This window comes from Rana temporaria, chromosome 10 (genome assembly GCF_905171775.1).
Source record: "Rana temporaria chromosome 10, aRanTem1.1, whole genome shotgun sequence".
In the NCBI taxonomy this organism is placed as follows: Eukaryota; Metazoa; Chordata; class Amphibia; order Anura; family Ranidae; genus Rana; species Rana temporaria.
In genome coordinates, this window is record NC_053498.1 from 144,240,075 (window position 1) to 144,268,058 (window position 27,984).

Here is a 27,984-nt window from a genome sequence, read left to right on the forward strand (position 1 = left end):
AGTCAGCTTCATCGGTTAACCGATGAAAACGGTCCTTCAGACCGTTCTCATCGGGTGGACTGATCGTGTGTACGAGGCTTAAGTGTAGTAATAAGTTGCTAAATGTTGTACCTTCATTAAATGTAACCATATTGCTACACTTAGAGGCTCCTCTCTTCTATTTTATACTCAGTTGTGACACGACGCTACTCTTATATCAAGACATCGCTTGTATATCAAGGAAAAAGTTATTAAAACATTTTGCTTGTCTTACAAAACGCTCTCAAACCAAGTTACTCTCTGTTAACACTCTCAAACCAAGGTTTTACTGTATTTGATCACCACTGGGATTTTTGTCTTATTTTTTGCGATATAAAAGATAAAAGACCGAAATGTTTGAAATAAAAAATAATTTTTGTTTTTACTTTCTGCTATAAAACATATCCAATAAAAAAAAATGTGTTCATAAATTTTGGCTAAAATGTATTCTGCTATATTTTTTTAAGATAGGTGAGGGCAAAGCAATCAGAATATAAACCACATCCCAATATAATAATGAAAAAAGGGGAGAAGGAACAAACCTGGGGACTCTTTAGGTGTCAAGTCAAAAGAAATTGATAGAAATTACAAATAGATAAAATTTGATATAATTTTATTACAACAATAAAACATGATAAAAAATTATTATTCCTTGTTAATATCATTTGTTTTATTTAAGATATATACACACACTACCACTCGACATGTTTCGCCTTAATAAGCTTCTTCAGGAGAATCAGGTGTTTTGTAATGTATACTATAGAGCAGGGGCGTGAATTGAGAAGCGGGGAGTTTTACAAAAAAGAAGAAATCATATATAAAAAAAAAAAGGGGCCCTGGGGACCTCTGGGCTCTTTAATAAAAACAAAAAATAAAATATATAAATAAAATAATAATAATTTTATTAAAAAAAAAGGGGGTTGACATCCGGGCCCCTTACAGGTGTACTGCCTTTAGCCCTGTACCCCCCTGATGGCGGCCCTGGCAGCAAAAGAAAGCTCTATTTGTGGGGGAAAAAAGGACGCCAATTTTATTTGGGTAAAGTTTCACACGACCACGCAATTGTCAGTTAAAGCAACGCAGTGCCGTATCGGAAAAAAACGGCCTGGTCATGGAGGTGGTTAAGCCCTCCAGAGGTGAAGTGGTTAACTTATAGGTTGTAGAACCTTCTGAAAAAGCGGCCGGGTCTATTGCCGGCCATTCCGGCTGGTTCTGTCGCTCCTTGCCTTCTATAGGTGTCTACTTCCCTCCAGGCACTTCCACAAATAAACTTGTGGGATCCTTAATCTCTGTCCATTGTCTGTGTGTACAATGGCGGGGGGCACAAGGTTATCTCCAGAATGTAACTCGATCGGTCTGATGTGTGGTCTCCTAATGCAGAGGCTACTCCTGGCCTGTCCACCTTAAGTGCTACAATTGTATGGAGGCGACCAATTCTCTTCCTCTATGGTGGAGTTGACGCTTTTGTCTTGTAGTGCCGGCCGTCCACCCCTCATTTATCACTCCCAGAGGTTGGCAGCGGTGTACGGACTTGGTGGGTGTGCCATCTCATCATTGATGTAATCGGCTCCTACTTGAACTTGTATGATGCCCGTATAGCAGCAAGAGCACAAAGTACGAGCAATGATGTCATTAAAGAGGCCCTGTCACCAACTTAAAGGGGTTGTAAAGGTTCGTTTTTTATTTGCTAAATAGGTTCCTTTAACCACTTAACCCCCCGACCATATTGCTGGTCAAGGACCAGAGCACTTTTTGCGATTCGGCACTGCGTCGCTTTAGCTGACAATTTGCGCGGTCGTGCGACGTGGCTCCCAAACAAAATTGGCGTCCTTTTTTCCCACAAATAGAGCTTTCTTTTGGTGGTATTTGATCACCTCTGCGTTTTTTTTTTTTTGCGCTATTAACAAAAATAGAGCGACAATTTTGAAAAAAAAAAATATTTTTTGCATTAATAAATATCCCCGTTTAGGCCGATACGTATTCTTCTACATATTTTTTGTAAAAAAAAAATCGCAATAAGCGTTTGGTTTGCGCCAAATTTATAGCGTTTACAAAATAGGGGGTATTTTTATGGCATTTTTTTTTTTAATATTTTTTTTTTTTTACTAGTAATGGCGGCGATCAGAGATTTTTTTTTCGGTTCTGCGACAATATGGCGGACACTTCGGACACTTTTGACACATTTTTGGGACCATTGGCATTTTTATAGCGATCAGTGCTATAAAAATGCATTGGATTACTATAAAAATGCCACTGGCAGGGAAGGGGTTAACACTAGGGGGAAGGGGTTAAGTATGTCCCTGGGTGTGTTCTAACTGTAGGGGGGGTGGCCCCTAGTGGCCTGCGCGAGAGCCAACGTTATATTACGTGCTCTCTCGCGCAGGGAAGCCGACCTCCCGCCGTAAAACGACGGCGGCCGATCGGCAAGTGGTTAAGCTAGTGCATTGTTGGTTCACTTACCTTTTTCCTTTGATTTCCCTTCTAAATTTTTTTTTTCTTTGTCTGAATTTCTCACTTCCTGTTCCTCCTCAGTAAGCTGTTCTGGCTGACTAACCCTTAGCCAGAACGGCTCGGATGATGGGGGCAAGCTTACTGCGGAGGAACAGGAAGTGAGAAAACATTTAGAAGGGAAATGGAAGGAAAAGGTAAGTGAACCAACAATGCACGAGCTTAAAGGAACCTATTTAGAAAATAAAAAACAAACCTTTACAACCCCTTTAACCACTTCAATACCAGGAACTTACACCCCCTTCCTGCCCAAACCAATTTTCAGCTTTTAGCGCTGTCGCTGTTTAAATGACAATTGCGCGGTCGTGCTACACTGTACCCAAACAAAATTGTTATCATTTTCTTCCCACAAACAGAGCTTTCTTTTGGTGGTATTTGATCACCTCTGCGGTTTTTGTTTTTTTGCTAAATAAATAAAAAAATACAGAAGATTTTGAAAAAAAAACGTTTTTCTTTTGTTTCTGTTTCTGTTATAAAATTTTGTAAATAAGTAAATTTTCTCCTTCACTGATGGGCACCGATAAGGCACTGGTAGGTGACACTGATGGTTGGCACTGATATGCAGCACTGATGGGCATTGATAGGCGGCATTGATGGGCACTCATGGGTGGGCACTGATAGGTGAGACTGAAAGGTTGCACTGATGTGTACTTATGGGTGGCACTGATAGGCGGCACTGCTGGGCAGACGCGAGTGAGGAAAAACCGATTAACGGCTCTTCCTGTTTACATCGTGATCAGCCGTGATTGGACACAGCTGATCACGTGGTAAAGAGCCTCCATCTCTTTACCGAGATCGGTGTAGCGGTGTGTCAGACTGACACCCCGCACCACCGATCGCCGCAATATGATGCCCAGTCAGGATAACTGAACCACTGCCCAGCCGTCATTTTGCTATAGGCCAGACGGGAAGTGGTTAAATAATATGCAGCACAAAAAAAAGCAAGTGTTTTAAATGCTCCAGGAAAGGACATGTTCTATTTTTCTCCACTGTGCAGTTTGTTTTGCACAGCGTGGCCCCGAACACCAACTTCTGGGGTCCCTCAGCGGCGCCAGTAGCTCCTCCCCGCATCAGACAACCCCCTAGGAGAAGCGCTCTCCCAGGGGGGGTTACCTTGCGGGCGCACTCCAGATTCATTCCTTTGGCGTCCATAGCCGCCGAATGTATGACTCGGCCCCGCCCCCTGGCGTCCGCATCATTGGATTTGATAGCAGCGGGAGCCAATGGCTGCGCTGCTATCAATCTATCCCCGTGGAGGGAGGGAGAGCGCGTCATTGCCGACTCAGGTAAGTAAAACGGGGGGATGGGGACTGCCAGAAGTTTACAACCCCTTTTAAGCTTAGCAATAAAACCTGGAAGCTGATTGGTTACCATGCACAGCTGCACTAGATTTTGCTCTCTCTAGTGTGCAGTGAAATCGTGGGGGCAGATTCACGTATGGGCGCGTATAGTTACGGCGGCGCAGCGTTTCGTATTTACGCTACGCCGCCGTAACTTACAGGAGCAAGTGCTGTATTCACAAAGCACTTGCTCCGTAAGTCGCGGCGGCGTAGCGTAAAAGGGGCCGGCGTAAGCGCGCGTAATTCAAATGTGGAAGGGGGCGTGTTTTATTTAAATTTATGATGATCTGACGTGATTGACGCATGCGCCGTCCGTGTACATATCCCAGTGTGCATTGCTTCCAAGTACGGCGCAACGACGTATTGGTTTCGACGTGAACGTAAATTATGTCCAGCCCTATTCGCGAACGACTTACGCAAACGACGTTAAAAAATTCAAATTTCGAAGCGGGAACGACGTCCATACTTAACATACGCCTCCTAATAGCCGGAGCAACGTTAAACCGAAAAAGCCTTAACGCAAACGACGTAAAAAACCAACGCCGGGCGCACGTACGTTTGTAAATCGGCGTATCTAGGAAATTAGCATATTCTACGCCGACAACAACGGAAGCGCCCCTAGCGGCCAAAGTTATATTGCACACAATTCTACGCCGCCGCAATCAAGTTACGTCAGTAGAGGAAGCCTATTTTTTCAGCGAAACTGCCTTTGAGAATCGGCGTAACGCTACGCGGGCGCGGAATTCAAATTACGGCGGCGTATGTGAATCTACCCCATAGTAAACTATTTCAGAACAACCGTGAAAGACTGAAGGGGAGGCCGGAGGTAACAGGTTTGAGGCTACCATTTCTCTTTCATTCATTGACGGACACAGCACTTCTATTCTTGACCTTGGGGTTATATCACCACCTTCAGGAGTAAGACTAGGTAAAAACAAAAAAACAAGCCTAGCCCCGACGGTACTTACTGGTAGTAACCCCCCACTCTGCTACCCGCATCTCAGTTTTTTTCTGCCTAGCCTATGAGAGGGACCTGCTCCCTGCTGGGACCTGTGGTTCCCTTTTTTATTTTTTATTTCTATTTTAAAATGTTTTCCTTTTTTCTGTGTCCCCCCCCCCCCCCCCCCCTTGTTGTGGCACTGCTTTGGGACGTCCCTAAGCTCAAGAAAGAATAGTAGTGCTGTGTCTGTCAATGAACGAAAGAGAAAACAGGATTTTTTTCTTCTCACCGTAAAATACCTTCCTCCGAGTTCATTGACGGACACAGCACCCACCCCTCCTGTTTTGTGTTTGTACTGCTTTTATAACGAACTGAACTGCAGGTAGCAGAGTGGGGGGTTACTACCAGTAAGGACCGCGCCCTAGGCGGTGCGCCGTTTTTTTTTTTTATTTCTGCCTAGTCCTACTCCTGAAGGTGGTGATATAACCCTAAGGTCAAGAATAGAAGTGCTGTGTCCGTCAATGAACTCAGAGAAAGGTTTTTTTTACGGTGAGAAGAACAAAATCCTGTTTTTGCTGAAGCCCAGGGCCCATGAGCAGCAGTAAATCTTTGGGCTTTTAGCCTAAATATTTAGGCCCAGATTCAGAAAGGACTTACGACGGCGCAGCGCCATGTACGCCATCGTAAGTCCTAATCCGAGCCGTCGTATCTATGCGCCTGATTCTTAGAATCAGTTACGCATAGATATCCATTCGATCCGACAGGCGTAAGTCTCTTACGCCGTCGGATCGTAACTGCATTTTTCTGCTGGCCGCTAGGGGCGTGTAAGCTGATTTACGCGTCGAAATATGTAAATTAGCTAGATACGCGAATTCCCGAACGTACGCGCGGCCGACGCAGTAAAGATACGCCGTTTACGTTAGGCTTTTCCCAGCGTAATGTTGCCCCTGCTATATGGTGGCATAAGTGCGGCGTAGCAATGTTAAGTATGGCTGTCGTTCCCGCGTCGAAATTTGAAAAAGTTACGTCGTTTGCGTAAGTAGTCCGTGAATGGGGCTGGACGTCATTTACGTTCACGTCAAAACCAATGACGTCCTTGCGGTGTACTTTGGAGCAATGCACACTGGGAAATTCCACGGACGGCGCGTGCGCCGTTCGGGAAAAACGTCAATCACGTGGGGTCACAGTAGATTTACATAAAACACGCCCCCCTGATCCAAATTTGAATTAGGCGGGCTTACGCCGGCCGATTTACGCTACGCCGCCGCAACTTACGGAGCAAGTGCTTTGAGAATACTGCACTTGCCCGTCTAAGTTGCGGAGGCGTAACGTAAATCGGATACGTTATGCCCACACAAAATTGCGCGGATGTACGAGAATCTGGCCCTTAGGTTTTTAGCCTAAAAATCTTTAGGCCTTTAGCAGATCGGCCTCTAGTGGCTCTGATTTTTGGAACAATGCCAAAAATGGAGAGCAACTGAGCATGTGCAAAGCAGGGTGAGACGGTGTATTACTGGATTAAAAAAAAAATATAGCCACTTATTTTTAAATGTTTATCTGCAAAAGAAGCCAGTGTGAAGTGATCTAGCAGGACTCAATTTTTCTGACTAAAGTTGTCTTTAACCGCTTGGGATCCGCGCTATGGACGAAAGACGTCCACAGCGCGGCTCTCAAGTGCCGAGTGGACGTCTTTAGACGTCCTATTGTTGTCATTCCCTGTGCGCGCCGCTGGGGGCGTGCAGCGGGGAAACAACGTGCCCGGCGCATCGCTCGGGAGCCGATGCAAGTGCCTGGCGGCCGTGATGTCCGCCAGACACCCGCGATCGGCGGTGACAGCAAGGACGTGGAGCTCTGTGTGTAATGATGGGGTGTAAACACAGAGCTCCACGTGCTGTCAGGGCGAGAGGAGACCGATCTGTGTCCCTCTGTGACACAGCATCGGTCACCTCCCCCAGTCAGTCCCCTCCCCCCACACAGTAAGAACACAATGAGGGAATACATTTAACCCCTTCCTCACCCCCTAGTGTTAACCCCTTCACTGCCAGTCACCTTTATACAGTAATTAGTGCATTTTTATAGCACTGATCGCTGTATAAATGTGAATGGTCCCAAAATTGTGTCAAAAGTGTCCGATACGTCCGCCGCAATATCGCAGGCCTGACAAAAAAATCGCAAATCGCCGCCGTTACTAGTAAAAAAAAAAAAAAAAAAAAAACATAAATCTATCCCCTATTTTGTAGGCGCTATAACTTTTGCGCAAACCAATCAATATACGCTTATTGCGATTTTTTTTTTAACAAAAATATGTAGAAGAATACGTATCGGCCTAAACCGAGGGAATTTTTTTTTTTTTTTTGAAAAAAATTGGGATATTATTATAACAAAAAGTAAAAAATATTGTGTTTTTTTTCAAAATGTTCTGTTTTATTATGTTTATAGAGCAAAAAAAAAACGCAGAGGTGATCAAATACCACCAAAAGAAAGCTCTATTTGTTGGAAAAAAATGCTAAAAAATATAATTTGGGTACAGTGTTGTATGACCGCGCAATTGTCATTCAAAATGCGTCAGCGCTGAAAGCTGAAAATTGGTCTGGGCAGGAAGGGGGTTTAAGTGCCCGGTAGTGAAGTGGTTAAATTTTAAACAAATGGACTGGATTTGGCCATTAAACTTTTCCCAGGCTATGAGTCCATAGAGCGCTCCTTGTGTTGCGCAGCACAGAGGTGTTCCTGAGCTGGCTCACAACAGACCCGTCAATCTGTCCTCTGACAAGTATTAACCTGTTACCAAAAAGGAAAAAGCCTGGGGAAATTTTTCGAATGACTCCAAAGCCAGCAAGTCCTTTAAGACTCCTGTAACTAGACACCTTGAATCCTAAAATGCAGCTGATGCCTCTCTCCGTCTTACCTGTGTGATGCTCCACTCATTCTTACCTGTGTGTGTTTTTTTTTCTTCTCCCCTCTCTCTCCTCCCATTCCCACCGTCTGCAGTCTCAGTTCAATCTGCTGAACAACACCATGGATCAGAGCATTGGTAGCCGAGCAGCTTCCACCAGTCCGTACAACCCAGAGCACAACTCGAATGTCCCCACACATTCTCCCTATTCGCAGCCCAGCTCCACCTTCGACGCCATGTCGCCCGCGCCGGTCATCCCCTCCAACACAGACTACCCGGGACCCCACAACTTTGAGGTCACCTTTCAGCAATCCAGCACTGCAAAGTCAGCCACATGGACGGTAAGTCACTTCTTGTGTGTACCTCTTCTCCTCTCGATCTTTATGTATTGGCATGTAAAGTGTGTAGGGGGGTCTAGATCAATGTTTCTCAGCCCAAGAGGAACCCTTGAAGTAACTTTCCGGTCTTAGGGAACCCCTGCTAAAAATGGCCATATCTACAACTCTGATAAATTAATGTGATGGATGGTCAGTGGGAAGAATGCTCCTTACATTGGTGGTCAGTGGGAAGAATGTTCATTACATTGGAGGTCAGTGGGAAGAATGCCCCTTATATTGGTGATCAGTGGGAAGAATGTTCCTTACATTGGTGATCATTGAGAAGAATGTTCCTTACATTGGTGATCAGTGGGAAGAATGTCCCTTACATTGGTGATCAGTGAGAAGAATGTTCCTTACATTGGTGATCAGTGAGAAGAATGTCCCTTACATTGGTGATCAGTGAGAAGAATGTCCCTTACATTGGTGATCAGTGAGAAGAATGTCCCTTACATTGGTGATCAGTGGGAAGAATGTCCCTTACATTGGTGATCAGTGAGAAGAATGTCCCTTACATTGGTGATCAGTGAGAAGAATGTCCCTTACATTGGTGATCAGTGGGAAGAATGTCCCTTACATTGGTGATCAGTGAGAAGAATGTCCCTTACATTGGTGATCAGTGAGAAGAATGTCCCTTACATTGGTGATCAGTGGGAAGAATGTTCCTTACATTGGTGATCAGTGGGAAGAATGTCCCTTACATTGGTGATCAGTGAGAAGAATGTCCCTTACATTGGTGATCAGTGAGAAGAATGTCCCTTACATTGGTGATCAGTGGGAAGAATGTTCCTTACATTGGTGATCAGTGAGAAGAATGTTCCTTACATTGGTGATCAGTGAGAAGAATGTTCCTTACATTGGTGGTCAGTGAGAAGAATGTTCCTTACATTGGTGATCAGTGGGAAGAATGTTCCTTACATTGGTGATCAGTGGGAAGAATGTTCCTTACATTGGTAGTCATTGGGAAGAACTATCCCCTTACAGATGGCTAAAAGAATAAATGGTGTCAGTGGAAACTTATCTGAGAGGCAGAAATTGCCGAAGGAACCACTAGCAACCTTCTGGAGGAACCTTATGGTTCCATGGTACCCTGACCGAGATGATTGGCTGAGCCATCGCTGGACAAATCCTCGAAGTGAGGAAGCCACAGCACGTCAACGTCATTCGAATTTTTAAACTGGTCATGTATCAGATTTTTGGATGAAAGTTTTAATCAATATATTGAACTTGGAGTGGCAATGAATGCACTGCAAGCCGATGGGTGGTAAACAGAAGGGACTTAGGTGTTCTTACAGGAAGGAGTAAAACTGCTATGATAGTGGTTAGTTGGCCAAAGAGCAAGTCCTAGCAACCTTTGGAGGAACCCTAGGGTTCTATTGTACCCTGGTTGAAAAACCCTGGTATAGATATTGGAAATGGGGCCACAGTATTACATTAATGTAATTTCCTACAAGGGATGTGGACGGGGGGGGGGGGGGGGCTCTAGGTTCACTTCAACATTCTTCTTAAACTTTGTAAACAAGAGATGATGGGCTGAACCAAACCTGGACAAATCCTTGAAGTGAGGAAGCAACAGCACTTCAACGTCATTCAAATTTTTAATAGGGCCATGCATCGGTAGATGTTTTTATGAAAGTTTTAATTAACTTATTGAACTTGGGGTGGTAATGCGTTCTTTGCATGCCGATGGGTGGGAAACAGAAGGGGCTTGGGTAACCTTCCAGCAAGGAGAAGAGTGGTATGGTGGTGTTTAGTTGGCTTGAAGAGTAGGTTCTATAGTACCCTGGTATAGATACTGGAAATGGGGCCACAGTATTCCTACAAGGGATGTGAGAGGGGGGCGGGGGAGTTCTAAGTTCACTTCAACGTTCTTCTGAGACTTCATAAACAAGAGATGATGGGCTGAGCAAATCCTCGAAGTGAGGAAGCCACAGCACTTCTGCGTCATTAGAATTTTTAACTGGGCCATGTATCGGTAGATTTTTTTAATGAAAGTTTTAATTAATATATTGAACTTGAGGTGGTAATGCCTTCTCTGCAAGCCGTTGGGTGGGAAACAGAAGGGACTTGGGTGTTCTTACAGGAAGGAGTAAAAGGTTCTATGGTGGTGGTTAGTTGGCCAAAGAGCAGGTCCTGGCAACCTTTGGAGGAACCCTAGGGTTCTATGGTACCCTGGTTGAGAAACCCTGGTATAGTTACTGGAAATGGGGCCACAGTATTACATTTGTGTAATTTCCTACAAGGGATGTGGAGGGGGGGGGGGGAGCTCTAAGTTTTCCTCCAACCTAAGACTTTGTAAACAAGATACGATGGGCTGAGCCAGTGCTGGACTCATCCTCGAAGTAAGGAAGCCGCAGCACTTCAATGTCATTGGAGTTTTTAAGCTGGCCATGTATCGATATGATTTTTAATACGAACTTTCATAGGAAAATCTGTCAGTACATTTGATACTGGGAGCGAAATACTAAAGCTCGCCATACACTGGTAGATTTTTGTATGAACATTCATTTAAAAATTCTCATCAGTACATTTGATAATGCCATCAGAGACTTGATCAATGTTGTTCAAAGGTACTTCTAAATTTCATTTGCTTTTAACGTTTGGATTTGAAATGAATGGAATTCCCCAAACTAGATTTTTATTTACTATTATTTCATTATTTGCAATTCCCTTTCCTTCAGTTTTTTTCATCAATACATTTAAAAGCGATCATGGTTTTGATCCCCATTAACTATTCAAAAATTTAACGAAGGTTCTGAAAATATATATTTTTTTTTCTAGTGTATGGCTAGCTTTAGGGTCAGTTTGTGGGTGGACAACAAGGCATCTATATGACAGTGTGTGGATGTGCAAGGTCAAAGTCAAGGCAGCCAGGTTTGTACATCGGTATCATTTTCTGCGGCAATATTAAAGCGGGAGTTCACCCGAAATTTTTTTTTTAACATTAGATTTAGGCTAATTATGCGAAGCAGAATCGGGTGTTTATTTTAAAATAAATTCAGTACTTAAATTCAGTACCGTTTTAGAGATCGATGTTCTCCGTGGCTTCCGGGTATGATCTTCGGGAATGAGCGTTCCTATTTGATTGACAACCTTCCGACGGTCGCATACAGCGCGTCACCAGTTGCCGAAAGAAGCCGAACGTCGGTGCGGCTCTATACGGCGCCTGCGCACCGACGTTCGGCTACTTTCGGGAACTCGTGACGCGCTGTATGCGACCGTCAGAAGGCTGTCAATCAAGAAGGAACGCCCAGTCCCGTAGCCCATACCTGGAAGCGGCGGGAGAACATCGATCTCTAAAAAGGTAAGTACAGCATTGATTTTAAAATAAACACCCGATTCTGCTTCGCATACTTAGCCTCAATCTAATGTTAAAAAATGATTTTTTGGGTGAACCTCCACTTTAAGGATCACCCAATCATTTGGTGTAGGGGAGATAAAAAGTAGTAGCGTTGGTGCAACTGGTGACCTTGGGTGGCCATTTTCTGCAGAATAAAAGTAGTAGGGACATGGGGGTTCGGGTAACTTTCAAAATAGGGCGAGTGCACTGCAGGAAGAGGACACATGTCAACTGGTGACCTTGGCTGGACACTTCCTGCAGAAGAAAGGAAGTAGGGGCATGGAGGGTTTGGGTAACTGGCAAAATAGGGGGACTGTCCTGCAAGAAGAGGACACATGTCAACTAGTGACCTTGGCATGACACTTTCTGCAGAACAAAGGAAGTAGGGACATGGAGGATTTGGGAAACTGTCAACATAGGGGGAGAGTCCTGCAAGAAGAGAACACATGTCAACTGATGACCATGGCTGGACACTTCATGCAGAAGAAAGGTAGTAGGGACACGGAGGGTTTGAGTAACTGGCAAACAAGTGGGGGCTGTCAACAAAGTGAGATTGTCCTGCAAGAAGAGGACACATGTCAACTGGTGACCATGGCTGGACAATTCCTGGGGAAGAAATGTAGTAGGGACATGGAGGGCGGGTAACTGAAACAATAAGGGGACTGTCCTGCAGGAAGAGGACACAAGTCAACTGGTGACCTTGGCTGGACACTTCCTGCAGAAGAAAGGTAGTAGGAACACAGAGGGTTTGGGTAACTGGCAAAATAGGGTGATTGTCCTGCAAGAAGAGGACCCATGTCAACTGGTGACCTTGGCTGGACACTTCCTGCAGAAGAAAGGTAGTAGAGACATGAAGGGTTTTGGTAACTGAAACAATAAGGGACTGTCCTGCAAGAAGAGGACACATGTCAACTGGCGATGTTGGCTGGACACTTCCTGCAGAAGAAAGGTAGTAGGCATGGAGGGGTTGGGAAACTGTCAACATAGGGTGATTTTCCTGCAAGAAGAGGACACATGTCAACTGGTGACCTTGACTGGACACTTCCTGCAGAGGAAAGGTAGTAGAGACATGGAGGTTTTGGGTAACTGGCAAACAAAGGGGACTGTCCTGCAGGAAGAGGACACATGGTAACTGATGACCATGACTGGACACTTCCTACAGAAGAAAGGTAGTAGAGACATGGAGGGGTAACTGGCAAACAAGTGGGGACTGTCAACAAAGTCAGATTGTCCTGCAAGAAGAGGACACATGTCAACTGGTGACCTTGGCTGGACACTTCCTGGGGAAGAAAGGTAGTAGAGACATGGAGGGTAAGTAACTGAAACAATAAGGGGACTGTCCTGCAGGAAGAGGACACATGTCAACTGCGGGGCTCTTGGAAAAGATCCGTACAGGAAGTAAAGGTAAACTAGGAGCAGCTGATACATTAAAAGGGAGTAAGGAAAATGTATTGTTGCTTTCATTTTCATCCCGGAACCTTTAAAATAACAAATAGAAGCTCATTCTATTTGTGGTGTTTCATGTAGTGAACTTCAGATTCTCTGCCTGGTCACGGCCTATTGGTGACATATCTATCTATATATATATATATATATATATATATATATATATATATATCTATATATATATATATATATATATATATATATATATATATATATATATAGTGTATATGTAAAGAGCTGCATAAATTGACGGTGCAATAAAAGTACCTGTAATAAATAAACAGGAGGAACGTTCTGAGTTGCTAAACATAACCAATCAGATCCCCCCAGAGATGGAGATGCTCTTTGTTTTAAGTCAGACACCTTACGAGACATGCTGATGATTAAGCCTGTAGAGCTTTCTCTTCTATTGTTCTCAACCTAACCACAGAACTTCCACAAATTGGGCCCTCACAATGTACACAGGGTGGCCTAGAGGTTTGTTTTCCTCAGTTTGGGAGAACGGGTACTCACTCCATTCACTCCTGTTTACTTGCCCAAGGCAAGGTGACTTGACATGGAGTAAATCCCACTTCAAAGGCCTGTGACATCATAATACATTCCTGGAGGATGCTGTGACTTCCATTAGCTAGACAAACAACCCCTAGCGATCGCTCATACTTCTCATACATGCATGTGGGATAAATAGCCACAAATGTGCATTTTTTTTAAAATTAACTTGTTAAATGTGATGCCCCCTCCTTGAGCACCACTTTCGTCAGTTTATAATATTTAAATGTGACCATTCAGAGTAAGAATCATTAACCACGACTCTCTGAATTCTGTCTTTTAGCCACTTTTCTATCCATTTATAAACTGATATTTCCAATCCTGTAAACTTTACCTTACACATGAGCCATGTGTGCGGAACTGTATCGAACGCTTTTGCAAAATCCAAGTATACCACGTCCACAGCCACCCCTCTGTCCAAGTATACCACGTCCACAGCCACCCCTCTGTCCAAGTATACCACGTCCACAGCCACCCCTCTGTCCAAGTATACCAAGTCCACAGCCACCCCTCTGTCCAAGTATACCACGTCCACAGCCACCCCTCTGTCCAAGTATACTACGTCCACAGCCACCCCTCTGTCCAAGTATACCACGTCCACAGCCACCCCTCTGTCCAAGTATACCACGTCCACAGCCACCCCTCTGTCCAAGTATACCAAGTCCACAGCCACCCCTCTGTCCAAGTATACCACGTCCACAGCCACCCCTCTGTCCAAGTATACCACGTCCACAGCCACCCCTCTGTCCAAGTATGCCACGTCCACAGCCACCCCTCTGTCCAAGTATACCATGTCCACAGCCACCCCTCTGTCCAAGTATACCACATCCACAGCCACCCCTCTGTCCAAGTATACTACGTCCACAGCCACCCCTCTGTCCAAGTATACCACGTCCACAGCCACCCCTCTGTCCAAGTATACCACGTCCACAGCCACCCCTCTGTCCAAGTATACCACGTCCACAGCCACCCCTCTGTCCATGTATACCACGTCCACAGCCAGCACGGAACTTTGGGTTACACCTGTAATAACCTTAAAGCAGGGGTCTCCAAACTTTCTAAACAAAGGGCCAATTTAATGTCCTTCAGACTTTAGGGGGACTGGACTGTAGCCACTGGGAGTAGAAATTGTCCTGGCAGCAGTGGGAGTAAACAATGAATCATTGGTATCGGTGAGAGGAATAGTGCTCCATCCCTGGCATCAGTGGGAAGAATAATGTCTCTTCATTGGTGTCAATGAGAAGAATACTGATAGCATCATTGGTATCAGTGGGAAGAATAGTGTCCCATCATTGGCATCAGTGTGAGGAATAGTGCTCCATCATTGATGTCAGTGGGAGGAATAGTGTCCCATCATTGGTGTCAGTGGGAGGAATAGTGTCCCATCATTGATGTCAGTGGGAAGAATAGTTCCCCATCATTGGCATCAGTGGGGGGAATAGTGCCCCATCATTGATGTCAGTGGGAGGAATAGTGCCCTATCATTGGTGTCAGTGAGAAGAATAGTGCCCTGATGTCCGTGGTAAAAATGATGCCCGCCAACAATGTGTCAGTGGGAGGAAAAGTGCTTCAGGGGGCCAGAACATAGGACATCCACAGCCGGGCCCCCAAGCCACAATTTGGAGACCACTGCCATAGACCATTCAGAGTAAGAAATATTAACCACTGCTCTCTGGATTCTGTCTTTTAGACAGTTTTCTATCCATTTACTAATACATTTTTCCAGCCTGTAGACTTTACAGAATAGACGTGTGTGGGGGGAACTGTGTCCAACGCTTTTTCAAAATCCAAGTATACAATGGCCAATGTATGTGCATTAATATTCTAATTTGAAAAAGGTAGACTTTGCCTTTAAATTGTGCTGCAATGCCTTCTGTACATGTGTTTTTTTTTCTTTTTTTTAACTTTATGATATTACTACTAGGCATTGCAGCACATTACAGTGCATCAGAATGCAATGCTCATAAATGCAACATGACCAATGCAGATCAACCATAGAAAACAAGGCAAAGTTCCTTGCTCTTGCATTGTGCAATGCTACCCTCTGCTGCCCGTACTGCAAGTCCTTAATAATAAAAAATATATATATATAACAAAGCAACAACTATAGTATTGCCCACCAGGAAGGATACACAATATGTAAATTACTATTGATTCTCCAGTTGCATGTAACTGGCTTGTTGCTGATGATAACACAGAATGGAGGTGCTACAAACACTGCAAATTAGATTTTGGCACCTTATTCCCCCCCCCCGTTCTAAAAAGCGCAGCGAAGCTTTAATCCTTGGCATTCATGATGAGACATGCCCGGCCCCGTCCGCTCATGTTTGGATCCATCCGAAGTGGATGCTGCACTGAGCTGCTCGGGCAGGTATCAGACTTGACAAGCCTTGACTCCTTTATCCTTTTGAGTCTAGCTTTGCTTTTATGAGCGTAATCTGTATAAACACATTGTAAACACTTTTTCCTGTTTTTTATATATTTTATTTTTCTATTTTTATGGTCTGTTTACTTTCAAAGCGCAAGGTCAGAGGGTGACGACGACAGATCTTTAGGGATGATTCAGATGCGTTTTGGATTTTACGGGGGAATGTTGTCCGCTTTTGTCATTCATTGGTATGTTCTGGGTTTTCCAAGTTAACGTTCATTGACTGGCAGATTTTTATTTTATTTTTTAACCACTTGCTTACTGGGAACGTATACCCGCTTCCTGCCCAGGCGAAATTTCAGCTTTCAGCACTGTCACGCTTTGAATGACAATTGCGCGGTCGCACGACGTGGCTCCCAAACAAAGTTGATGCCTTTTTTTTTCCCCCACAAATAGAGCTTTCTTTTTAGTGGTATTTGATCACCTCTGCGGTTTTTAGTTTTTGCGCTATAAACAAAAATAGAGCGACCATTTTGAAAAAAAACCACTATTTTTTACTTTTTGCTATGATAAATATCCCAATGTTTTTTTAAAAAAAAAGTTTAGGGCGATACGTATTCTTCTACATATTTTTGGTACCGGGTCCGCGACCCACGGCTGGGCACTTAAAGAGGACGTACAGGTACGTGCTGGTGCCCAGCCGTGCCATTCTGCCGACGTATATCTGCAGAAGGCGGTCCTTAAGTGGTTAAAGCCGTGACGCATTTATAGTTATATGCACATATTGGTAATTATGTATCATTTAATTACAGCTGAGGGTCTTTAAAGCGGATGTGCCATGGGAAAAAAATATTAAAAGCCAGCAGCTACAAATACTGCAGCTGCTGACTTTTAATATTAGGACACTTACCTGTCCTGGAGTCCAGCGCCGATCAATGGGTCATTGACGTCACAAGGGGTGGTGTCACCGATATTCACTGGTTCTTAGGGACACTGGCGGCCCCGCTGCTGAGTCAGGGCTCTTAACGCTGCCTGAGCACAGCAACGTTAAGGTCCCCTGTCCCTCAAAACTGGGGTAATGCATTGGGTAAGTTAGGAGGCCACAAGGCCCCTGCGAGTGTTAGGCCTTAGGCGGCCACCTTATTTGCCTAATTAAGAGCCGCCTCTGGTGGAATGTGCCTAACCTAACACTATTAGTCCAAGATTATTCGACATAGAGAGAAAAGATTAGACATTATAGAGACATGAAGATTTGACATAGAGAGAAAAGATTCGACATTATAGAGACATGAATATTCGACGAAGCAGCTAAAAACATACGATCGCCGCGAGCGGACATTTATGGTCAAATGCTCCGCCCATAGGCTATAGAAAAATTGTAATGTTGGTTGACTAGTAATAATAATTAATAAATATAATTATTACTAGTCATACAACATTAGAATTCTACTATAGCCAGGGGCGGACTGACCATTGAGTCACTCGGGAACTGCCCGAGGGCCCCATGCAACTAGGAGGCTCCATCAGGGTTACCAGGCTCAGTAAAAACCGGGACAGTATGTAAAAATCTGTGTTTTTTTTTTACATCTGTCCCTGATATGTCCGAAAACCCGACATGCTTTTGATGTAAAAATCCCGAGATTTTAGCTGCCCCGCCTCTGCACTGCCTCCTGGTGTGGTGGCCATCTGTAAGCCCGGGGGCCCCATAATCTTCTATTGCCCGGGGGCCCCATAATCTTCTATTGCTCGGGGGCCCCATAATCTTCTATTGCCCGGGGGCCCCATAATCTTCTATTGCCCGGGGGCCCCATGAGTTGTCAGTCCGCCCCTGACTATAGCTTGTGGGTGGAGCATTGGACCGGAAATGTACGATCGCGGCGTCGTACAGTTTAGCTGCTTCATCGAATCTTCTTAGAACATTCAACAGACACCATAGGCCTTCAATTGACAGATTCGACCTTAAAGGCACACTAAAGGTTCCCATTTAAAAAAAAAAACATGTCATACTTGCCTCCACTGTGCAGCTCGTTTTGCACACAGTGGCCCCGAACCTTGTCTTCTGGGGTCCCTCTGCGGCTGTCTCGGCTCCTCCCTGCATCAGCTAACCCCCTTCATGGGAAGCATTCTCCCAAGGGAGTTAGCTTGCGGGCACGCTCCCGTGATACAGCCGGCGGCCATAGCCACCGACTTTATCACACGGCCCCGCCCCCCGGCACGCCGCATCATTGCATTTGATCGACAGCAGCACTGCTATCAAATCTAGCCAATCAACGGGCAGACTCCGAGGAGACGAGGACGCTCGGGGACGCGCACAGCAGATTTGGTCTCGGGTTAGTAAAACGCGGGGGGGGGGGGCTGGGCCGTCATTGCCAGTTTTTTTTCACCTTAACCACTTAAGGACCGCCTCCTGCACATTTACGTCAGCAGAATGGCACGGCTGGGCACATGTACGTACAGGTACGTCCTGTGCTAATACCCAGCCGTGGGTCGTCCACGACCCGGTCCGAAGCTCCAGGACCCGCGGACCCGATCGCTGCTGGAGTCCCGCGATCGGTTTCCGGAGCTGAAGAACGGGGAGAGCTGTATGTAAACATGGCTTCCCCGTTCTTCACTGTGGCGGCGGCATCGATCGTTTCATCCCTTTCATAGGGATACACAATCGATGACGTCACACCTACAGCCACACCCCCCTACAGTTAGAAACACAAATGAGGTCACACATAACCCCTTCAGCGCCCCTTGCGGTTAACTCCCAAACTGCAATTGTCATTTTCACAGTAAACAATGCATTTTTAATGCATTTTTTGCTGTGAAAATGACAATGGTCCCAAAAATGTGTCAAAATTGTCCGAAGTGTCCGCCATAATGTCGCAGTCACGAAAAAAATCGCTGATCGCCGCCATTAGTAGTAAAAAAAAAATTTTTTTTATAAAAATGCAATAAAACTATCCCCTGTTTGGTTTGCGCAAAATTTATAGCGTTTACAAATCGATAAACGCTTATTGCAGGTTTTTTTTTCCAAAAATAGGTAGAAGAATACGTATCGGTCTAAACTGAGGAAAAAAATGTTTTATATATTTTTGGGGGATATTTATTATAGAAAAAAGTAAAAAATATTGAATTTTTTTCAAAATTGTCGCTCTATTTTTGTTTATAGAGCAAAAAATGAAAACCGCACAGGTGATCAAATACCACCAAAAGAAAGCTCTATTTGTGGGGAAAAAGGACGCCAATTTTGTTTGGGAGCCACGTCGCACGACCGCGCAATTGTCAGTTAAAGCAACGCGAAAACTGGCCGGGTCCTTTAGCTGCCTAAAGGCCTGGGTCTTAAGTGGTTAAGGTGAAAAAAAAAACCGAACCTTTACAACCCCTTTAATTCCTTCGGATTTTCGGACGGATGCATTTTTGTGTCAGTGATGGCATTGCTGCTGATGTGCTGGACAGCTCCCTCCACTCATACAGAGGTTAGTTAGGATAACGATTGTACAGTGTGCGTAAAACTCTGCAAACATTCTAATGCACATCAATGTAAAGTACAAGCAATATGTAGCCTGTATTTAACAATGCCGAGGTCTACACAGAAACAAGCTTAGAATTTTTATTCATAAAATATTTCTACATTTTTTAGTGGGGCAATTGTTGCTTTTGTTGGGGTTGTTTCAGTTCCGGCAACCTGTATTAATAACCTTTATATGGCTGTTCTGAGCTTTCGTACATACAGCAGTTTACTATTTAACCGCTTCAGCCCCGGACCATTATGCAGGTAAAGGACGCCGTCGCTTTAACTGACAATTGCGCGGTCGTGGGACGTGGCTCCCAAACAAAATTGGCGTCCTTTTTTCCCCACACTAATAGAGCTTTCGTTTGGTGGTATTTGATCACCTCTGCGGTTTTTATTTTTTGCGCTATAAAGAAAAATAGAGCGACAATTTTGAAAAAAAAAATGTTGCTATAATAAATATCCCCCAAAAATATGTAAAAAAAAAAAAAAGTTTTTTTCTGGGCGGATCCCTCACATTTCTCATGACCATCCTCACCCCATGAGGAGAAATCTTGTGTGAGGCCTAACAATTGAGTGATGGTGCCTGTGTGTCAATGGCAGAGAAGTATTAGAATATACTTTAATCCTTATTTTTGCATTCGGTGCAACTCACACGCTACAATTTATTTTACCAACGGTCATCACTTTTTCACATCATATTAAAAATGTTACGTCTTCTGGTGTCCTCTTCTCCATCGCTCTTCTTTTTTATCCACTGCAAACCTCTTCTCTGTCACTTTTTTTTCTATTGCAGGCCTCTCTTCTCCATCTCTTCTTTTTGCATTGCAGACCTCTTCTCCATCATTCTTCTTTTTTTCTTTTGCAGACCTTTTCTCCATCTCTTTCCTTTTTTCCATTGCAGACCTCTTCTCCATCTCTCTCCTTTTTCCATTGCAGACCTCTTCTCCATCTCTCTCCTTTTTCCATTGCAGACCTCTTCTCCATCTCTCTCCTTTTTCCATTGCAGACCTCTTCTCCATCTCTCTCCTTTTTCCATTGCAGACCTCTTCTCCGTCTCTTTCCTTTTTTCCATTGCAGGCCTCTTCTCCATCTCTCTCCTTTTTCCATTGCAGACCTCTTCTCCATCTCTTTCCTTTTTTCCATTGCAGACCTCTTCTCCATCTCTTTCCTTTTTTCCATTGCAGACCTCTTCTCCATCTCTCTCCTTTTTTTCTTTTGCAGTCCTCTTCTCCATCTCTTCTTTTTGCATTGCAGACCTCTTCTCCATCTCTCTACTTTTTCCATTGCAGACCTCTTCTCCATCACTCTTCTTTTTTCCATTGCAGTCCTCTTCTCCGTCTCTCTCCTTTTTTCCATTGCAGTCCTCTTCTCCATCTCTCTCCTTTTTTCCATTGCAGTCCTCTTCTCCGTCTCTCTCCTTTTTTCCATTGCAGTCCTCTTCTCCATCTCTCTCCTTTTTTCCATTGCAGTCCTCTTCTCCATCTCTCTTCTTTTTTCCATTGCAGGCCTCTTCTCCATCTCTTTCCTTTTTTCCATTGCAGACCTCTTCTCCATCGCTCTCCTTTTTTCCATTGCAGACCTCTTCTCCATCTCTTTCCTTTTTTTCCATTGCAGACCTCTTCTCCATCTCTCTCCTTTTTTCCATTGCAGACTTTGCCATCTCTCCTTCTTTTTTCATTTGCAGACCTCTTCTCCATCGCTCTCCTTTTTTCCATTGCAGGCCTCTTCTCCATCTCTTCTTTTTGCACTGCAGGCCTCTTCTCCATCTCTTCTTTTTGCATTGCCGGCCTCTTCTCCATCTCTCTCCTTTTTTGCATTGCAGACCTCTTCTCCATCTCTACTTTTTGCATTGCAGACCTCTTCTCCATCTCTCTTCTTAATTTATTTTGCAGACCTCTTCTCTATCTCTCTCCTTTTTTCTATTGCAGACTTCACCATCTCTCGCCTTATTTTCTTTTGCAGACCTCTTCTCCATCTCTTCTTTTTGCATTGCAGGCCTCTTCTTCATCTCTTCTTTTTGCATTGCAGGCCTCTTCTCCATCTCTTCTTTTTGCATTGCAGACCTCTTCTCCATCTCTTCTTTTTGCATTGCAGACCTCTTCTCCATCTCTTCTTTTTGCATTGCAGACCTCTTCTCCATCTCTTCTTTTTGCATTGCAGGCCTCTTCTCCATCTCTCTTCTCAATTTCTTTTGCAGACCTCTTCTCCATCTCTCTCCTTTTTTCCATTGCAGACCTCTTCACCTTCTCTCTCCTTTTTTCCATTGCAGACCTCTTTTCCATCTCTCTACTTTTTTAAATTGCAGTCCTCTTCTCCATCTCTTCTTTTTGCATTGCAGACCCCTATTCCATCTCTTCTATTGCATTGCAGACCTCGTCTCCATCTCTCTCTCCTTTTTTCCATTGCAGACCTCTTCTCCATCTCTCTCCTTTTTTCCATTGCAGGCCTCTTCTCCATCTCTCTCCTTTTTCCCCCATTGCGTACCTCTTCTCCATTTCTCTCCTTTTTCCATTGCAGACCTCTTCTCCATTTCTCTCCTTTTTTCCATTGCAGACCTCTTCTCCATCTCTCCTTTTTTCCATTGCAGACCTCTTCTCCATCTCTACTTTTTTCCATCGCAGACTTCGCCATCTCTCTCCTTTTTTTCTTTTGCAGGCCTCTTCTCCATCTCTCTCCTTTTTTCCCCATTGCGTACCTCTTCTCCATTTCTCTTCTTTTTCCATTGCAGACCTCTTCTCCATCTTTCTCCTTTTTTCCATTGCAGGCCTCTTCTCCATCTCTTCTTTTTGCATTGCCAACCTCTTCTCCATCCCTCTTCTTCTTTTTTTTTTTCTGGTTCTTTTCGGGACCAGTCTACTCTGCGGCGCTCTTCGAGGCATTTCAGAATAATACCAAACAAGGTAAAGAAAAAATAAAATATTATTCCCGCCGCTTGCTAAAAGCATTCAGCTCTGCCCTGCCATTGCCTGCATACTCCAGGATCTGTCATAACAGATTCACTCAGGCCAGTTAACGGTATTTGCGGTTTGCAAGATCCTACACGCCGGCTGAGAATGACAGACAAATAATTATCACTTCTCTGGCGCTGTCTTGTTCCGACCTGTCCCGGGACTCGTACAGCTGCCTGCTAGGAGTGTAAAAAAAAAAAGGAATAATAGCCCGCAGCTACATCTCTCTCTGCTACGTAGTTGGGGGTGCCGTTCGCCGGGATCCATTGATTACACTCGCAGGCAAGTTGTGTTCAGTCCGCTATTCAGAGACTGGAATGTACGGAAGGGGGGGGGGGGGGGTGGGAAAATGGAATTGTTTGGGCAAATCATTTCATTTAAGAAAAAAAAAAAGAAATGGAATAAAATAACCCCAAAACGGACAAGTCTAGACGCCGCCTTGTCAACAGCTGAAGATAACTGCTATTTTATCAGCTCCAAATGTGTTGGGACACATCGACTAGCGGATCGACGGAGTCCGGGGGCCGTTCGGGGGGGGGGGGGGGGGCTGTACAAAGGCTTTGCTTCTCTAGGGACAGAAGTGGAGTTTGTGTTTAGGTCGGGCAGACTTGATAACCGTACATGAGTGTTAAAGGTTGTGTGACAGACCGGACTTGGACTGTCAAAGATGGCGTCACTGGCATCGGGAGCCGACGGGTCACATGCGGCATGCAGTAAAATAAGACCTTTTATATAGTACGCTGTATACATCTACCCCTTACCCACCGGGCGAATTCCAGCACTCCCTCTCCTACGTGGAAAAATCATATTTTTTTTGCTAGAAAATTACACAGAACCCCCAAACATTTTATATATATATATATATATATATATATATATATATATATATACTTACACATACATATTTATTTATATGTATATATGTAGCCTATATGTGTATGTATGTATGTGTGTATGTATATATATATATATATATATATATATATATATATATATATATATATATATATATATTATACCGTGTTACAAAAAAAGTTGCAATGACCGACATTTTATTCCGCAGGGTCTCTGCTAAAACACACACACACACATATATATATATATAATGTGTATGCATGTTTTAGCAGAGACCTTGGGGAATAAAATGTCAGTCATTGCAACTTTTTTTGCGATTTTGTTTTTAAAAAAAAAAACCCTCATGAATAATAATAAAAATAAAAAAATATATATATATTTTTTAATTGTGACAGATGATGCTACACCGAGTAAATAGATACCTCACATGTCACATTTTAAAATTGCGCACACTCGTGGTATGGTGCCAAACTTCAGTACTTAAAAAATCTCCATAGGCAACACTTTTTTTACAGGCTACCAGTTTAGAGTTACAGAGGCGGTCTAGGGCTAGAATTATTGCTCTCGCTCTAACGTTCACGGCCATACCTCACATGTGTGGTTTGAACGTTGTTTACATATGCAGGCTTGACCTACGTATGCGTTCGCTTCTGCATGCGAGCTCGCGGGGACCAGGTTGTTTGATTTTTATTTATTATTTTGAGTAAGAAACTTGTAAAGAGCGACACATGCGAACTGAATCGCCTTTTAATTGTTTATTTTATTAAAATTATTTTATTTTGACACTTTCCCATTTTAAATATTTTTTTTATCACTTTTGTTCCTATTACAAGGAATGTATACATCCCTTGTAATAGGAATAGTGCGTGACAGGTGCTCTTTATGGAGATACCCCACATCTCTCCTCAAACTGGAAAGCCAGAGATTAAAAAAAAAGAAAGAAGGAAATTAAGGATCTCAGGCTTTCCTGCCGATTCCCCGGCATTGTTTCCCTACGTATGGGTTCGCTTCTGCGTGCAAGCTCGCGGAGACCGGGCTGCTTTGATTTTTTTAAATTTTTTCTTTTATTCAATTTATTTTTATTTGGACACTTTCCCTTTTCAAAAAAAATTTTTTTGATCACTGTTGTTCCTATTACAAGGAATGTAAACATCCCTTGTAATAAGAATAGTGCATGACAGGTCCTCTTTATGGAGAGATGAGGGGTCTATAAGACCTCACATCTCTCCTCCAAGCTGGAAAGGCTGGGAAAAAAAACACCAGGGAACAAACTTGATCTAGATGGCCCGGATTCACAAAGCACTTACGCCGACGTATCTCGAGATACGCCGCGTAAGTGTAACTATGCGCCGTCGTATCTGTGCGCCGTGCCCACAGAACTGCCGACGTAACTCTCCTACGTCGGCGTATCGTGGGCGCATATTTACACTGGCCGCCTCATTGCACATATGCAAATGAGGGAGATACGCCGATTCACGAACGTAGTTGCGCCCAGCATATAATATACGCGGTTTGCGTAAGGCTTACGTCCGGCGTATAGTTATTCCCCATCTATGAGGCGCAACTCATGCAAAGGTATGGACCAGGGAACAGCCGTTGTATTTTACGTAGTAGTGTGTGAATAGGGCTGGGCGTAGGTTACGTTCACGTCGTAGGCAGTGATTCGACGTATCTTAGGGAGTAGTTCCGACGTGATTCTGCGCATGCGCACTGGGTTGCATCAACGGGATGGCGCATTCGCCTTACGTTATTCGTATCTTTATGACGCTCAGTACATCATTTACATGGGGTCACGCCTCATTAGCATGGCTCACGCCCACTTCCACCTACGCTGGCTTACGCCGAGGAAACCCAGCGTAGATTTGGGGGCGAGTGCTTTGTGAATACTGTGCTTGGCGCTCTGCGCTACGCTGGCGTAGCCTAAAAAAGATATGCTACGCCGGCATAAATATGCGCCATTGGCTGTGAATCCGGGCCGATGTATTTATGTAATCTTAATGGCCACGTTTTCTTAGTTTATTGATCATTGGCAATATGTAGCTAGAGATGAACGCTGTAGGGCACGTTGACTTAACATACATGTAAACCCAAACACTAAAGTCCTATATAAGCCTTTATGTAGCAAAAATGATATCAGAATGTTACAATGTGACTTCTATTTGGACAGTGATGAAAATACAGCTGAGAGCTGATCATGTGATGTAAACAAAGGATCGGTAATCGTTATTTTTCCTCCTCACTGCCACCTATCAGTGCCACCTATCAATGCCACACACGATCGGTTCGTCCGATGAACCGATCGTGTGTGGGCCCCATCGTTTTTTTCCCATCGGTGAAAAAACGTAGAACCTGTTTTAAAATTATCTGATGGTTAAAAAAACGATAGAAACGATGCAAGCAAAAAAAACATGAGCGGGTCTCTAGTTCTTGGTGGAGTCTGAAGTGGTAAAAAAAAAAAAAAAAAAAAAAGTTAAAAAAAAATAAATAAATAAAAAAAAAGTAAAAAATAATAATAATAATAAAAAAATTATATATATATATATATATATATATATATAAAAAAAGTAAAAAAAATAAAAAAACGATAGAAAAAAACAAACGATTGTCTGTGGGGAAATCCATCGTTCAAAAATCCACGCATGCTCAGAATCAAGTCGACGCATGCTCGGAAGCATTGAACTTCATTTTTTTCAGCACGTCGTCGTGTTTTACGTCACCGCGTTCTGATACAAACGTTTTTTTTATTAACCGATGGCGTGTAGGCAAGAAAGTCAGCTTCATCGGATATCTGATGAAAAAATCCATCGGTCCGTTTTCATCAGATGAACCGATCGTGTGTACAGGGCATAAGACTAAAACTAAATAAAAATTTGACGTCAAAATGAACACTGGTCTGTAGTGGTCATACCTCAATACCATAAATAACAACATATGAGATTTTTCACTCCAGCGATATATAATGAGTTTGTAAATTGTAGAAAAATTAAATAATGGATTACAATTTAACTACACCCATTTGATTTTAGATGACTAAAATACGTTTTAGTCAACTAAAATGTACTGGAGATTTAGGGCCAGATTCAGACAGCTGATACGCCATCGTATCTCTGAGTTCCGCCGGTCGTATCTATGCGCCTGATTCAGAGAATCAGTTACGCATAGATTTCCCTAAGATCCGACAGGTGTAAGTGTCTTACACCGTCATATCTTAGGCTGCATAATCATGCTGGCCGCTAGGTGGCGCTTCCGTATAGTTACGCGTGGAATATGCTAAATAGGTATTTACGCCGATTCAGAAACGTACGTCCCACCGGCGCATTTTTTTACGTCGTTTGCGTTAGTTTTTTTCCGGCGTAAAGTTACCCCTGCTATATGAGGCGTAGCTAATGTTAAGTATGGACGTCGTTCCCGCGCCGAGTTTTGAAAAATTTACATCGTTTGCGTAAGTCGTTCGCGAATAGGGCCTTTGCGTAAGTTACGTTCACGTCGAAATTAATGAGGCTTTGCGGCGTAATTTCAAGCATGCGCACTGGGATTTTTTCACGAACGGCGCATGGAACAGATAATAGTTTTCTCTATTGGCTAATAAAAAAGAAAAAACGCCAAAACCCATAAAAACGCGGGGGTGTGAATGCCGCCTATGAGTGTGTCTTGTAGTTCTCCTGCATCTGGACGGATTCCTGTTCCAAGTGAATGATATCAGAGGATGTGAGATGTGTTGGGACTTGAGGATCCTATTAGCCGGGACACGTCTGTGTTGGGCCGTGTAGTATGTAATTCCTGCAGGCGGGGGGGGGGGGGGACGGGGGGGGGGATCAGCCGAGGTTTTATCCGTGTCATAACATGGCAGAATGAGCACTTCTTCCATCAAATGCATCTCCTCTCTGGGAAAGTCTCCTATCCCAGGCAAGTCCTGGATTGTCAGGGAATGTCGACATGAAAAAAAAAGGGGGGGGGGGGGCCTTTCACACACTCTGGCAGCACCTGGACAGGAAGAATAAATAAAATAAAATAAATCCCCCAAAAGCTTTTCTCATAGACCTGATGTTCTTTTTATGTATTTCTATAGTCTGATGTCTTCCCCAGCACCCTGCAATGATGTGCTCCTCGCCCCAGAGATGTCCTCTCTATGATCACCTCTATGGGATTGTGTGCGAGATCTGTAGAGCCGGTGATCTGCCAATATGGTTCCGGCTATCAGGATGGTTCCTGTAAGGACTGGGCAGGCGCACAGTCCTTGCAGGAACCAATGATGGGGCACTATTCCTCCCACTGACACCAATGATGGGACACTATTCCTCCCACTGACACCAATGACGGGACACTATTCCTCCCAATGACACCAATGATGGGGCACTATTCCTCCCACTGATACCAATGATGGAGCACTATCCCTTCCACTGACACCAATGATGGGGCACTATTCCTCCCACTGACACTAATGATGGGGACACTATTCCTCCCACTGACACTAATGATGGGGACACTATTCCTCCCACTGAGACCAATGACGGGACACTATTCCTCCCACTGACACCAATGACGGGACACTATTCCTCCCAATGACACCAATGATGGGGCACTATTCCTCCCACTGATACCAATGATGGGGACACTATTCCTCCCACTGACACCAATGATGGGGCACTATTCCTCCCACTGACACCAATGACGGGACACTATTCCTCCCACCGACAACTGGCACTGCAGCATTCTCTACCCTATTAGCCATAGTCCGGCCCCCTATAGTTTGATTTGGAGGATAGTGAACTGGCTATTTCTTTGGAAAGTTTAGGCACCCCTGGTCTGGTCGAGTAACTTGCACGTTATATTTTGGCCGTAGTGATATCACTTTACAAAATTGTAACATCTGTGGAAAGTGACGATGTCAGGCCATTAA

The 27,984-nt window shown here is 44.1% G+C and overlaps 1 protein-coding gene across 7 annotated transcripts in view; it reads left to right on the forward strand.

The window, feature by feature from the left end:
• The window catches only part of TP73 (tumor protein p73), a 201,279-nt gene that overhangs the window by 130,069 nt on the left and 43,226 nt on the right, over positions 1–27,984 (forward strand). For all 7 annotated transcript variants that reach the window (XM_040326467.1, XM_040326460.1, XM_040326462.1 and 4 more), the window contains exon 4: positions 7,795–8,040. In XM_040326467.1, the coding sequence (XP_040182401.1) occupies positions 7,795–8,040 (246 nt within the window). The remainder of the gene's footprint in view (positions 1–7,794; positions 8,041–27,984) is intronic.